The sequence below is a fragment of the Bombyx mandarina genome, chromosome 23 (assembly GCF_030267445.1).
Source record: "Bombyx mandarina strain Sakado chromosome 23, ASM3026744v2".
Taxonomy (NCBI): Eukaryota; Metazoa; Arthropoda; class Insecta; order Lepidoptera; family Bombycidae; genus Bombyx; species Bombyx mandarina.
Window position 1 is genome coordinate 17,312,506 of NC_143229.1, and position 14,871 is coordinate 17,327,376.

Consider the following 14,871-nt stretch of genomic DNA (forward strand, 5'->3'; position numbering starts at 1 on the left):
ATCTCTTTTTGTTTAGCCTGTAATCTATATCGTGTGCCTAATGTATAAATGAAATGCACTCACAGCATCATCGGAGGAAGTTCATCTGACGCCCGAATCATCACCGGAGCTGACGAAGAGGTCCTGGTTCGGGTCCCTCCTCCTGTCCGCTGACAAGGAGGAAACGTTTACGGCCCTCGTCAAAGGGAAACCTCTGGCCACCGTCAAAGCCGATTTGATTCACGCCTTTTTGAGTGTAAGTATTCTCTTAATAAACAATTCCTTAATACTACCCTCCAGTAAACAAAAATCAAAGCGGACGGTTTTATGCCGACATATGCCATGAATATTAAAAATGTCTTTTATTTAGCGTACTTTCGTTTGTAATGCATTCAAAAATGCCCCATAGGATCAGGATGATAGGGTAGCGTAAGCTATAATAGTCTAAGAGCCCGTGAATCCCAAACCTACTTTATTTTATAAAAGCTGAAAGTTTGTCAGTGCATGCTCTCAGCACATGTAAGAGCGATAGATCATTATGAAGTTAGGGTCACCGTGGCAATTAAACGGTACTAAAGGTGTCTAAAACACCGATCTAAATTCATCCGTACAAAAAAATAAAATTGGAGTGTGTTTGTAATAATAAAATAACCACTTTTTACGCGTTTTACGCGTTGTTACGCGAAAAGCGCTTTTATTAATTACAATTGACAAGAAAAGCTCTTATTGAGTACAATTGACAAGAAAAGCTCTATTATTGAGTACAATTGACAAGAAAAGCTCTTTTATTGAGTACAATTGACAAGAAAAGTCCTTTTTAGTGCAGTTGACAAGAAAATCTTTTTATTGAGTACAATTGACAAGAAAAGTGTTTTTATTTAGTACAATTGACAAGAAAAGTGTTTTTATTTAGTACAATTGACAAGAAAAACCCTTTATTGAGCACAATTCACAAGAAAAGTACTTTTTTAGTGCAATTGACAAGAAAATCATTTTTATTGAGTACGATGGACAAGAAAAGTGTTTTTATTAATTACAATTGACAAGAAAAACCCTTTATTGAGTACAATTGACAAGAAAAGCTCTTTTATGGAGTACAATAATTGACAAGAAAAGCTCTTTTATTGATTACAATTGACAATAAAAGCTCTTTTATTAAGTACGATTGATAGTAAATGTGTTTTTTTTAGATAGCAGAATTGTCGCACAGCGTTATAAGTCCAATGTCGTTCCGCGTCGAGTACAAGAGAGGGTCGAACGCGCCCGCCATGTTCCAGAGGCACGTCAGGTTTCAGGTGAGTGAATCTCCCTCCTGTTTCTAAACTAGGAAACAATAATGAGTTTGTATATACACAAGCCTTTAAAAGTGAGACCTTACAACTCATGTCTCAAGGTGGGTGGCGGCATTTACATTGTAGATGTCTATGGGCTCCGGTAACCACTTAATATCGGGTCGGCTGTGAGCTCACAATAAAGCAATCCCAAAAAAAATTTTGTTTTCACTATGGTAATGGTTTCTGTGCTATTTTTATATTTTTTTTGTGTTTAGCTATACAATCTTTTTTTTTGTATTTATATCAGGTCGATATATCGACTATAACGAAGACAGCCGAGGAGAACGGGAAGGACAACTTGTTTGCGATAACGTTCACCTTACTGTCGGGTGAGTCGTCAGCCGTCGGCTGCTTTGATTGTTTCTTTTAGCGTAGACCAGTTGTTGAGTTAACTCGCTCGAAGGTTCATGTTTTTGTCACCCAACATTGGGCTCTGGGATGAGTTTCCCCTACATGACTTTTCTTGAGCGTTATGACATGTTCTTCTTCAAACGAGGCTTGTGGAGAGTACTTAACGGTAGGCAGCGACTTGGCTGTCTCCACGTCATTTCGATCCTCCCGATCCACTATCGGTGCTTTTAGGTACCACCGGTCACCGTTCTCGTCGAACCCATCACTTGTGACGAAGGGCTCGGCGAGTAAATTAACCAACAGACACAGCCCGCTGAGTTTCTCGCCGGATATTCTCGGTGGGTCGCGTTTCCGATCCGGTGGTAGATTCTGCGAAGCACTGCTCTTACTACCGCTAGTGTTAGCAACCTCGTCAGGTTTGAGCCCCGTGAGCTTACCCACTTGTCATCAGCTTAGGTAGGAGAAAAAGAAATGGCTGTCCTCATAGCATTGCTGGCGCCCATTTACGTTGTTGATGTCTACGGGCTTCGATTGAAGGGGGAGTGCTCTGAGGAATTGTTCGAGATGATACCGTCATCTCGTTTTTACCATCACACCGCCCGCCACCGGAGTAGAGTTCATCCATACTACCTGGAGCCACTGCGGTCATCCACAGTGCGTTTCCAGAGGTCTTTTTTGCCACGTACCATCCGGCTATGTAATGAGCTTCCCTCCACAGTGTTTCCCGAGCGCTATGACATGTCCTTCTTCTAACGAGGCTTGTGGAGAGTATTAAGCGGTAGGCAGCGGCTCGGCTCTGCCCCTGGCATTCCTGAAGTCCATGGGCGACGGTAACCACTCACCATCAGGTGGGCCGTGTGCTCGTCTGCCTACAAGGGCAATAAAAAAAAACAGCAAACGTGTGACATCACCAGGCAACATCCGTCGGTTCCGTCGCGTGTGCGAGGTGGTGCAGGCGGCCGTGAGCCGGGCGTCCGGCGCCACGCGGCACGCCGTCCTGCACCCCCCCTCGCCCTGCGCGCACCGCCGGCACGTGCACCCCGCAGGTACCTTCATTTATCTACTTAAGCATCATATCAACATCACAACACTTCGTCTTCTCGCATTAAAACTGTTATAGTCTCAAAACTTACAATTTTTTTTTTATTTCTTAGATGGGTGGACGAGCTCAGAGTCCACCTGGTGTTAAATGTTGCAAAAATGATTAATATTAAAAATATCCCAAGTGTTAAACCTTTACAACGCTCTCCTGTAATTTTTTTTACTGGTGGTAGGACCTCTTGTGAGTCCGCGCGGGTAGGTACCACCACCCCGCCTATTTCTGCCGTGAAGCAGTAATGCGTTTCGGTTTGAAGGGTGGGGCAGCCGTTGTATCTATACTTGAGACCTTAGAACTTATATCTCAAGGTGGGTGGCGCATTTACGTTGTGGATGTCTATGGGCTCCAGTAACCACTTAACACCAGGTGGGCTGTGAGCTCGTCCACCCATGGTCCCTCGGTCAAAGTTGAAAGTCTCTAAGTCGGATCCTCTGCTCCAGCTTCCAACGAGATCCCGGACAGTCCGGAGGCGTTGGGCGGGGAACCGGACAGCGACTCCTCAATGTTCGACTCCAGGAGTCCGGCGCCCACGCCCACCAGCCACACCTCCATAGACCAACTCGATCAGGTACGCACACACAGACTAAAGAAGTCGGCGAGACAGTATTCACGCCATCATGTCCACGGATCCCGGTAATTACATTATCAACTGATCCGGGATGCGTATAGGCTGCGTACAATAAATATATAATAATAATAATAATTTATTTATCTCTTAAAGGTATATTACATAAATAATGGTTTAAAAAAACAAAAAAAAATACGCTTTTATAGAAAATCCAACTAAAAAATAGAAAATAAATTTTAATAAATTTAAATTAAAAATAGTGTATGAAAAAATTGATTTTATTTTAAAAAGAAGCGTGGGGTACTTTTACTATAGATAGATTATTATATTTATACTATAGATAGATTATTATATTTATATTATTCTTCGTGTCCAATCAGAACGGGACACATCTTCTAGGGTCCAGCTCTTCGGTGACCAGCGGCTCGAGTGGCTACAAAGTAAGTGTCATTATTACATTACCCGAAACTGGTAGAACAGCAGGCACGCAGGTAGAGGCGAGAAAGGATCTAGGATGGATTCTGCTCTCAAAATTTCATAATGTCAATTTCGGCTCATAGCGTTGTACCATGATTATTTATTCAGGAGACTGACAAAACAAATGTATATTAAAAATAGGTAAACAAAAACCAAACAAGTTTCGAAAATTAACATTATGAATGGATCAAAAACGGACGTTTTATAGTATATGTAGGTATCCAACCGAATGTCCCTTGTAAGGGTGGTCGACATATCTATACTAATATTATAAAGAGGAAAGATTTGTTTGTTTGTTTGTTTCGAATAGGCTCCGAAACTACTGGACCGATTTGAAAAATTCTTTTTCCATTAGAAGCCGACATTGTCCCTGATGAACATAGGCTACTTTTTTTTATTTATTTTTTTGTTTCATGTGTGTTTTAATGTTTCCGAAGCGAAGCGAGGGCGGGTCGCTAGTTGACTAATAAAAAAGTAAAATATACGTTATTACAACTACGCCCGAAGTGTGTTTTTAATTTGTCTCGTATAATCCTATATATATATGACGACGCCAGGGATGGCTGAGCGGCGGACTGACTGACTGACTGACTGACTGACTGACTGCCGGACCGACCGACCGACCGACCGCCATTTTATACCCTGGCGTTACGGCGTGTCTACCCTAAATTTTTTGATATTTATCAAAACAACATTTTATTATTTAAAAGAATTATCAAGACAATGTCTTAATATTACTGAAGTCGTTATCCACGACATGTAAATTACCATTCCATATTCGCAGCATATTTACGGAACATATACCTCGCGAATAAATATCTCCTAATGTATAAGAATTTAGCGAATGAAACGGCAATTCTGAAGGTTTCACTTGTGTGAAGTTCATTTAAGACGAGATCCTGTGTGTTACCTCATGCCAATCGGATGCCCTGATCAATTACAGCAGTGCGGAAGGAGACGACCGGCGGAACCGGCCTCAGCATCTCTCGACCGCGAGATCATGAGTTGTGGCCGTGATATACCCGGTAAATATACCTAGTAGAGATCTATACCTATCTAGTAGAGATGAGTCGGATTTATTAGAACAGACCCGAGTACTTTATACTGGTGGTAGGACCTCTTGTGAGTCCGCACGGGTAGGTACCACCACACTGCCTATTTCTGCCGTGAAGCAGTAATGCGTTTCGGTTTGAAAGGTTGGGCAGCCGTTGTAACTATACTGTGACCTTAGAACTTATATCTCAAAATGGGTGGCGGCATTTACGTTGTAGATGTCTATGGGCTCCAGTAACCACTTAACACCAGGTGGGCTGTGAGTTCGTCCACCCATTTAAGCAATAAAAAAAAAAAATTAAGTATTTTACGAGATTAGGCTGCACCTAATCCCATTTTGGTCAATGTGTATAATCCACGTATTCCACCTAATCTTCGTATTCTTAAAACATAAAATCAAATGTTCAGCATACACTGCCACCTGTTCCTGCGCTATTTCACTCACTTACACGTTGCAATGTATCTCACAATCCCTGAAAGCCTAATACTAATCATTCAAATAATGATCCAACAATCACAGTTAATAAAATCCTAATAACGAACACAGAATTTGAGATTACGAATAGGCAGATTGAGATTGCTTGCTAAGTAAAGTATTGGTTGTAAATGAGATTAGGAAGATTATGTGGATTAGGTATTTCGATTAGATATTTCTTAAGATTAGGAACAGGTGGACCTAATATCTGATTTACCTAGTTCGACCCATTTCTACTATCTAGACAATAGACACCTAATGCTTTTTTTACTGCTTTCATTTACACAGAGGCGCACTATAGGGGGGCAGAGGGGGTCCGCGGGGACTCAACACGAATTCTAGCTCATTACGCGAGATTTTAATGATTAAAATGATAAAAAGTCGTTGTGGCCTAAAGGATAAGACGTCCGATGCATTCGTATCTAGCGATCCAACGGTGTTCGAATCCCGCAGGCGGGTACCAATTTTTCTAATGAAATACGTACGTAACAAATGTTCACGATTGACTTCCGCGGTGAAGGGATAACATCGTGTAATAAAAATCAAATCCGCGAAATTATAATTTGCTTGATTATTGGTGGTAGGACCTCTTGTGAGTCCGCACAAGTAGGCACCACCACCCTGCCTATTTCTGCCGTGAAGCAGTAATTCGTTTCGGTTTGAAGGGCGGGGCAGCCGTTGTAACTATACTGAGGCCTTAGAACTCATATCTCAAGGTGGGTGGCGGCATTTACGTTGTATGGGCTCCGGTAACCACTTAACACCAGGTGGGCTGTGAGCTCACCCATACATATATGCAATAAAAAAAAAGATGCACTGACTTGTTACTAATGACAATGGACTTTCAACAAATGAAATGTGTGAAGAGGCAGGTTTTTGTTAGAGCCCGCTTGTTTTTCGTCGGATCTGCCTCGTTCATACATCAAACCCAATCAATAGCGCCCTATTTTTAATCAAAACTGTAGGTGACAAAAGAAACAGTAAGGGCAAAAAATTGGATCTGTCCCTCTTTTTACGGCAAGAAAGTCCTCAATTGTAACTGTTGCCTGACCGTTCAAACTGAGGCGCGTATTGAAGTGGGGGGTAAGCAATCTGACGCGTTCACGTGAGGTCGTCGACCCCGCGCGTCAGCTGTCCCTCTGAAGCGTTCCTTTAGCGCGCCTCCGTCGGCCCTCGCACGCGACAATAAAAGCCCGCTTCTCGGAAGGCACCCACACAAAACGTTCGTCGTCAGAATGCCGGGAGGCGGCCTCCTCGCCGCGCCGGGGGCTTGAGGCCCGCGACGCGTCACTCAAGGACGCCCTTCGGAGGAACAACTCGCTGAGGGATCGGCGTGACGTCACTCCGACCACGACCATCGCGTGAGACTAGTCCCGCAAACGGCTCCAGCCCCGACACGAAAGAGTTTTGAACGATACGAAAATATAAAAAAAAAACGATATTGTCGGTTTTTACTACGTGAAACGAAAAATCATTTGTTTTATCGAATTCATAATAATATGAATGCATATTGACGTAAAATACCTACATATATATTTTTTTTTAATCAAAATATGATTTTGTTACTAGAGAGAAAAAAACGATCTAATAAATTCATTCCAATCAATACGTAAATTAGAAACATTATGTGTACTTTATGACATGTTTGATTATGAAGAAAAAAACAATAGAAAAAAATATTATTAGGAACGGCAACTAATTTTTTTATTGTTTTTTGTTTCCTAAATATATTTGTTACATTGTTAATAAGGCTAATTATACATACATATCGAGAGATGAAACGCGATTTGGTTGAAGCGACATTTCGCTTAACACGCGCCATTTATCTTTTTAATTAAAGGTCCCTTTTATTTGGTATCAGCATCCACAGTTCGATATTTTTAATTGAACTTTAATCAAATTTACTCCATTGAAATACCTAAAGTTTTTCTGTTATCATATTTTTTCCAAATTTTAACGGGCTTTAAATAGCTCTGCTATAAAGTTGCAAAAATGTCGCTTATACCTAAATAGTCTTTCACCTGTCGACGTACAAATAACACGACAGTTTTGTGACGTTTGTATATCTTGTATATTTGTGCGTTTTGTATAACGACTGTATGGTTGACTATCGGACCCATATATCAGTGTGCTTAGTCCAAGTTTTTTAACGTTCTCGATAGCGTAAAAGTTAACTCAAATTTGTATGCAGTTGGAACAGCGCCCGTAGCGGCAAACGTAGGAAAATTTTCCAACTCCATACAAAACTCGGACCAAGCACACTGGGGACACGTCGAGTTAGCAAACGAGTATTGGTCGGGGAAATGGAACCTGTGCAGTCATCTAAGGCGAATCATTCACATTATTCTGTAGTTCAGTTATTCCCATCACGTTGTCGACATGAAAACGGTTATATAGTTAGCTCGAAATTAATTTTAGCTGCTAGTGACGTCACGCCTAACGAAATAGTGGTTCGTAAAGTTTGCGCGCCAACTTCGTATTATTTTATTACATCATCAAATGGAGACTTAAAATACGGGCCTTTATTGAATATCTCTCTCTATCTCTTTCTAACGCGAACATTAGAAGAGGATGAACGATTTGCTATGCTTCCAGCAGTTTCCGGGGACGCACAACGCGCTATGTCCGCCATTGTAGTTTTAATAATGCAATTCCAAAAAAATTAAACACAATATCGTGGAATCGATATATAAATTTATTATAATTTATTCATTTTCGAATGGAGACTTATTACTAACGCACAGAGAAGTAAACATAGTAAATTAAATAAAAATTCGTTCCAGTTGAAAAATAATAAAAAATCATTGCTTTGATTTTAAAAGTCATTCAGCAGCCATTGCTCCGTGTTTAATTAAAGCGTTCATAAATCGAGTAAATGTATTTTTTAAATAATATAAAATCTTCCAAATTTTTTGTACTTCCATTAATTAAACACGAACAAAGCTTCCTAAATAATTTTAGATTAATGATTGTCAATTAAATTGACGTAACCATTTTGGCGATTAATTCATTACCTACCCGTTTCCGGTGTAAGACTTTTCAACTGATGTACTTTTTATTTCACTCAACGAATAAAATTATCACGAATGAAATACCATTATCGAAAGATCCGGTCGAGATTTCAATTGTATAATATGTATATAAATCGGTACGGAAGACTGCCTTGCAGAAGAAATAGGCGACATTAAAAAGAAAAGGATTTTGTGAAGAGTATGAGTGGAACTCTATCGATTTCCAATAATGCTAGTTTTGTTACGGAATTTGTAATAGGATCGTGTAAATTGAGGCCTTTAGGCACTGTGTGCGCTCATTCTGTCATTAAAATTTTAAAAGGATTAAAACGGTTAACAAATGTCATTTAATACAATGAGTTTACAGGCTATCTTTTTAATAATTTAATATGTATTGAAATTGCATTCCGATCTAGTTAGGAAGATGTTGGCTTTCAAGTTACTAATATTATGTAAATAAAAATAAATCAATTGATAATTTGATGTTGTGAACGGTGCCGGGAAACGTCGGGAAAAATTTGAAAACCTCAATCAAACTGAAGCACGCCATATAATAGCAAATTTTTCCACAACACGACACAATTAAAACACTTCGCGCCATTTTGTCTGTAAATGACTAAATTCTTTCTTTTAAAACTAAGTTTCCTAAATAAAGAAGCTTTAATGTTTTGCTTAAATGTATTGTTGCGTAGAAAAAAAGAATGGTCCTTTTATAAATTTGTACAAATCTTCTAAATATTAATCACGGCACATCCAAAACGGCTAATCATCAAATTGTCACTAACCTATAAAAATGGCGTATTTTTATTCAACTATGTAGCGAATAGTACGGATTGTGTGTTGTCTCTTTTTAGTACATTGAAACGTTAACAAGAGTAGCTCCGATAGCGGACTTCGATTTATCTTATTATTGATGCATTAATTTTGGAAATCAAAAATCAATATTAACGTGCTCACATTATATTATTTTTCTTTAATATTAATGTATCAATCGTGAACTGCTGGAATACTGATTGATCGTTTATCTTTCGTGTTCGAGAGAAGTAAATAAAATAATCTAATATAAATTCTGAGTCGGAACTTACGTAATCACTCCAATAGTGACGATCTAACATATTAATGTCTTTTGACGTAATTGATTCAAAATTAAAATATTTATGAGAGTGATATTGGTTAAAACTCGACATGAATGAATCAAATTTCACATCCCGATAGATCCCGATAAACAATTTTGTTTAAAGGAAATTTTGAAGCTATATTGTTTACGCGGCAAACCTGACTGTTTTTACCCTATTTCAAGTTTAAATAGTTTTAGGGGCTAATCTCATTTGTATGGTAATCGTAAATAATGTGTAAAATGCTGTAATTTATAGCTAAAATTAAATTAATGTATTATTATTATGTAAAGTTAAAATGTTGTTTCCATTAAATGAAAAGATATGAAACCGCCCATAATATTAAAAATAAAGCTACAATAATGTATTATGTACTGAAAACACTATGTAGTTTAAGGCGATTTAAAAAAAAAAGCGCTGTATTTTTGCAATGATAAACTTATTACAAAATATAATATGTATATGTACATGAAGTAAGTATATGTGAAATTGAATAATGTTAATAATCAAATATATATATGAGTCAGTCAGCGCAACAGTGGTCTAAGCTTACCATAGTTAGTATGGAGATAATAATTTTTTTTTAAACTGCCTCATAGGATATACAAATTCAAAATCATTTATCTCAACTTAGATGTCAGTATGACACACTTGTTGAATGTCAAAATATAAATAACAATGTTAACTCTACCACCGGTTCCAAAAAAAAGCCACAGTCCTGAGAAGAACCGGCGAAACAAACTCTGCGGGCTTTTTTTTGTTTTTCTCAATTTTTTTAATTAATTAAAAATATTTACAATAGAGGAAAAACAAGTCAAAAAATACAATTAAAAATAATAATTATATTAATGAAAAATGAAAAGGCCAGGAGCGAACGCCTCATTCCCACGTAGTGCCATCTAGTAAATAAACCTTAACTTTATAACATGCCTTGTTGCACAAACGTTCCTTGGCAGTTTTCTTAAATCTATAAACAGGTAGAAATTGAACGTTACAAAAACAATACGCGCAAAAATAATGTTTACAAAGCCATCTGTTATCTATGGGTGAAACTAGGGATAGGCCGGTTTTGTATCAAACAATTATAATGTTTTAAATAAATTGCAATATATACCTAAGCAGAAATATGAAAAGTTTGGCCACTTTTGCGCTGACGGCCTCATATATATTATTTTTTTGCAGACTTTTGTGTTGTCTAGTTATGGATTGCGCGTTAAGGTTCGTCTGAATATGGGCAAGTTTTTTTTTTTTTTATGGACAAATATAACACAATCTAACAATATTTTTTTTATAAATAAATAATAACACATTCTAACAACAATGCGTTTGCGAAATTGTTCAACACAACATCTGATTTGAATTGTTAATGGAGAATGTTTTAACTATATTTTTTTTATTTGCGACTTATTTACGTGTACGTGATTTTTTTATTAAAATACATATGAACTCGGACTTTGTAGTGGGTAGTGTTTGATGACGGCTGGACGAACTCACGGCCCACCTGGTGTTAAGTGGTGATCGGAACCTTAAGATGTGAGTTGTAGGTCTCAGTTCTTACAGTACAACGGCTGCCACGCCCCTCGAACCGAAACGCATTACTGCTTCACGGCAGAAATAGGCGGGGTGGTGGTACCTACCCGTGCGGACTCACAAGAGGGCCTACCACGAGGAATTACGCAAATTATAATTTTGCTAATTCGATTTTATATTACGTTGTTACGATGTTATTCCTTCACCGTGGACGTCAATCGTGAACAATTGTTAAGTACGTATTTCATTCGGAAAGTTGGTCCCTGGTATCCATAACAAGAAATCCTTATTTCGGGTCGGATGACCTTAGAACCTATGTCTCGAGGTAGGTGTTTTGCACTGTAGATGTCTATGGGCTCCGGTAACCACTTCACACCAGGTGGGCGGTGAACTCGTCCATCCACCCAAGCAATAAAAAAACAGTTGCACTGTAAATCATTCATTATAGAAATGATAGGCGAACGATTCCGCGTGTGCAAACTATTGTCAAATACAAATACACTTTTGGCTAAAATCTATCTTGTCCATATGAGTTTTTCGCGTGTCTGAGACGGGAGTGCTCATAGTTGCTCATGAATAGTCATGCGTACACTTAGAGGCACGTGAACTCGGATCTAGTTTGTTTTTTTTTGTTTGTTATCTTTGGCGTTTGACGAGAACTTCGCGAATTAAATGTGGATTGTGATTAATTAAATAATAATACAATTGTATAATATATATTTTAAGTGTATATATAAGCAATTTAGTTCTGAACGCACATTAAGTTTTGGATTATTTTACCGTTAGTCTGAATCAGAGGTATGTGTATATTTTTGTAAACACACAAACAGACATGCGAATGTTTGTATTATGTAAGTTTTGTATGGTTTCCGTTTTTTTTTTGTAAAACTATTCGTTCGTAAGCTATTGTTGAAAATTTTTGAAATATCCATCAATGTAAGTAAGTGTACCTAATGACTAGAAATAATCCGTTTAGATAGGTAATTTGTATAAAGAATGTATGTAATTGACATAATGCTTTTTTACATAATTTAATATACATAATATATATATAATGGATTATATGTGTATACATAATGCATATAAGTAATTTTTTGTTTTTTATGCTTCCATTTTAGATATGTTTTTCATTAATTAAATGGTTTTGTGTTCTTTGGTTATATTTTTTGTTTTTAATTTGGTGCTAAATTGGTTATTTATGTTTTAATTAAATGTTTCCAGTTTACTTTGTTTAAAAAACATACCGGTGTGAGGTTCAAAAATTAAGTTTGTTCCTACTGTTTATCAAGTGAAATGCGTCACATAAATCAAAATGTCTTTTTTTTGTCCAAAATTGCCTATTTATCTCTTAAACTAGTGATAGGGCGCGCTCTTTACACTTCGACACAAAAATCCACGATAAAATTCGGCCCAAATGCAACTCTAACAGTAACATCACTAGTCCGTTCGTATCGATAAAGTAACACAATAGAATTTCACATACAATTCTACATTGGGTTGTCTATATATTTCCCCTCCCCCCAAACCCCCTCTCGACTGTAAGAACTGTTACCTCAATGCTGGTAGTCGCTTGCAAGATACCGATTACATACATATAAATAAAATTGGAGTGTCTGTTTGTAATATTGAAATAACCGCTTTTTACATTTGCTACTGAAAAACTAGTAATCTTTATATTTTCGTTAGATTTTTTAATGGATCTTAAAATGATATCATGTTTATTTATACTTCGCTCTCATGTGCCACGTCTGGTTTCGAGTAAGGAAATTCACGACAGATTATCTATACATATAAATAAAATTGCAGTGTCTGTTTGTAATATTATAATAACCGCTTTTTACTACATGCATATGAATATATATATACGGTACATACTCCAAAATATTTTTTTTACAATTTTTAATCTCTGGAACGGCTGGACCGATTTTGATGACTTTCACCGACAGGTAGCTGATGATATAAGGAGTAATTTAGGCTACTTTTTTTAGACTAGCTTCGCCCCGCGGTGTCACCTGCGGTACGAAAATAACCGCGGGTAACATCGCGGGACTCAGCTATCAATAATAAAATTTAATGTTTCCGAAGCGAAGCGAGGGCGGGTCACTAGTAAATAAAGAAAAAAGAAAGAAAAAAATATGCAAATATATTTTTTCCTTTAGTTTGCATATATACCTTGCATTGTTATGTTTAATCTATAGTGAAGTTTTTTTTTTTGTTAATATAACTTAGCGTCATTATTGTAATGATAATTGGGACTGACAAAATACGAAAGCCGTATCGGATGTCGTTGTACAGAATGTTAGTATTGAATGGGAAAGTTAATTTGCGTTTGAATTATCGCTTGGTTCTTGAGTCAATGTTTAGTTTGATGTCAAAAAGTCGGGTTTCTCTCGACTGGCTATCACGCTGGTAGGTAGCAGGCTATACCGCTTATTTATGCCATGAAGCAGTAATGCGTTTCGGTTTGAAAGGCAAGGCAGCCGTTGTACTGAAAAACGATAGTTTAAAAAAACTAACAAAATACGCTTTTATAGAAAATCCAACTAAAATAAATGGTAATAAATTTGAATTAAAAATAGTGTAAGAAAAATTGATTTATTGTAAAAAACCGTGGGGTGCTTTTCAGGATATTATCAATATAACCCTTCTACTCCTATCTGTTCATAAAATATTTGTAACTACTGATACCATGCATATATATGTAAAGACGTGTTAACTTACTGGCACACAAACCTTTTGTCGTTAAACTGATACCTGGCTTATTCAAAGTCCGAAACACCAAAAATATCTTTTAAAAAAAAAATTATTTCTTTCGATTCACTTTTAATTTCCAAAGTCTACAGTTATTGTGAGAATTGAGACGTGTAAGTATTCAGTTTGAAAAGTGTCATTGATGCTGTTTGCGTGAGATGAAGCCCATAATTATACAATTTCGTTATTTGATTTCGACAATTAATTAAATGGACGAATTTGTTATTTGAGTTTCCGATAAACGCGAAAAAAAATGTCTGTGACCCATTAAGCTTTCGAAGAGAAGTTAATTTATGTATTTATATCCGTTATGTAATTGAACTTGTAAATGTGTGTACGCTGCGCTATTGAATCTCATTGTAATTGCTTTAAATAAACTTACTGGTTGATATTGAAAAAAAATAAAAAAAAATACATTTGAAAATATTTTTGTGTTTCTTTTATTTTTTCCTCAATAAATATAATTGTTTCTGAACTGAAAGATTTGGTGGTGAATTATTTTCTGCCGAGAAGCAGTAGTGCGTTCTAGTTTGGAAGATGGGAAGGAAGTTCTGCTATATAAATATGACTTAGACGCAAAGTTAAAACGAAGCGAATAATCTTCAGCTAAAAATATAAGAATTGGGTCGCATCTTTTTAAATTCGCGAATATGGAAATTTTGTTAAGAGAACCTTTTTCTAATGAAATACATTAGAAACATACTTAACAAAATTAAATGTTGTCGATTAACTTACACGGTGAAGGAATAACATCGTGTAATAAAAATCAAACCTGCAAAATTATAATTTGCGTAATTTCTGGTGGTAGGACCTCTTGTGAGTCCGCACCAGTGATGCCAACTCCGGGGTTTTCCCCCCAAATTTAGGGGGAAAAAATCTATACAGGGATTTTTTAGGGGGTGAAATTTTTTGGGGATATTTTTAGGGATAAAATTTTATATAGAAAAATACTAAATAACTATTGTTATTAACTAATTATTTATTATTTTTATTTATTTCTTTACTTATATTGTAATGAATAAATACTTGGTCGGTCGTTGGGGAGTTTTGTTTTGAATTTAGTGGTTTTTGAAATTGCTTTAGGGGGAAAGTTTTCAAGCAGTTGGCGACACTGGTCCGCGCGGGTAG

At 36.9% G+C, this 14,871-nt stretch overlaps 1 protein-coding gene across 1 annotated transcript in view; it reads left to right on the forward strand.

The window, feature by feature from the left end:
* sff (BRSK family serine/threonine-protein kinase sugar-free frosting) overlaps positions 1-14,169 on the forward strand; it is a 43,583-nt gene extending 29,414 nt beyond the window's left edge. The window contains 8 exon segments of the mRNA XM_089737538.1: positions 66-235; positions 1,170-1,274; positions 1,561-1,642; positions 2,579-2,710; positions 3,204-3,331; positions 3,712-3,771; positions 4,752-4,833; positions 6,544-14,169. Coding sequence (XP_089593664.1) covers positions 66-235; positions 1,170-1,274; positions 1,561-1,642; positions 2,579-2,710; positions 3,204-3,331; positions 3,712-3,771; positions 4,752-4,833; positions 6,544-6,701 — 917 coding nt within the window. The 3' untranslated portion in view covers positions 6,702-14,169.
* The last annotated feature ends 702 nt before the right edge of the window (positions 14,170-14,871 follow it).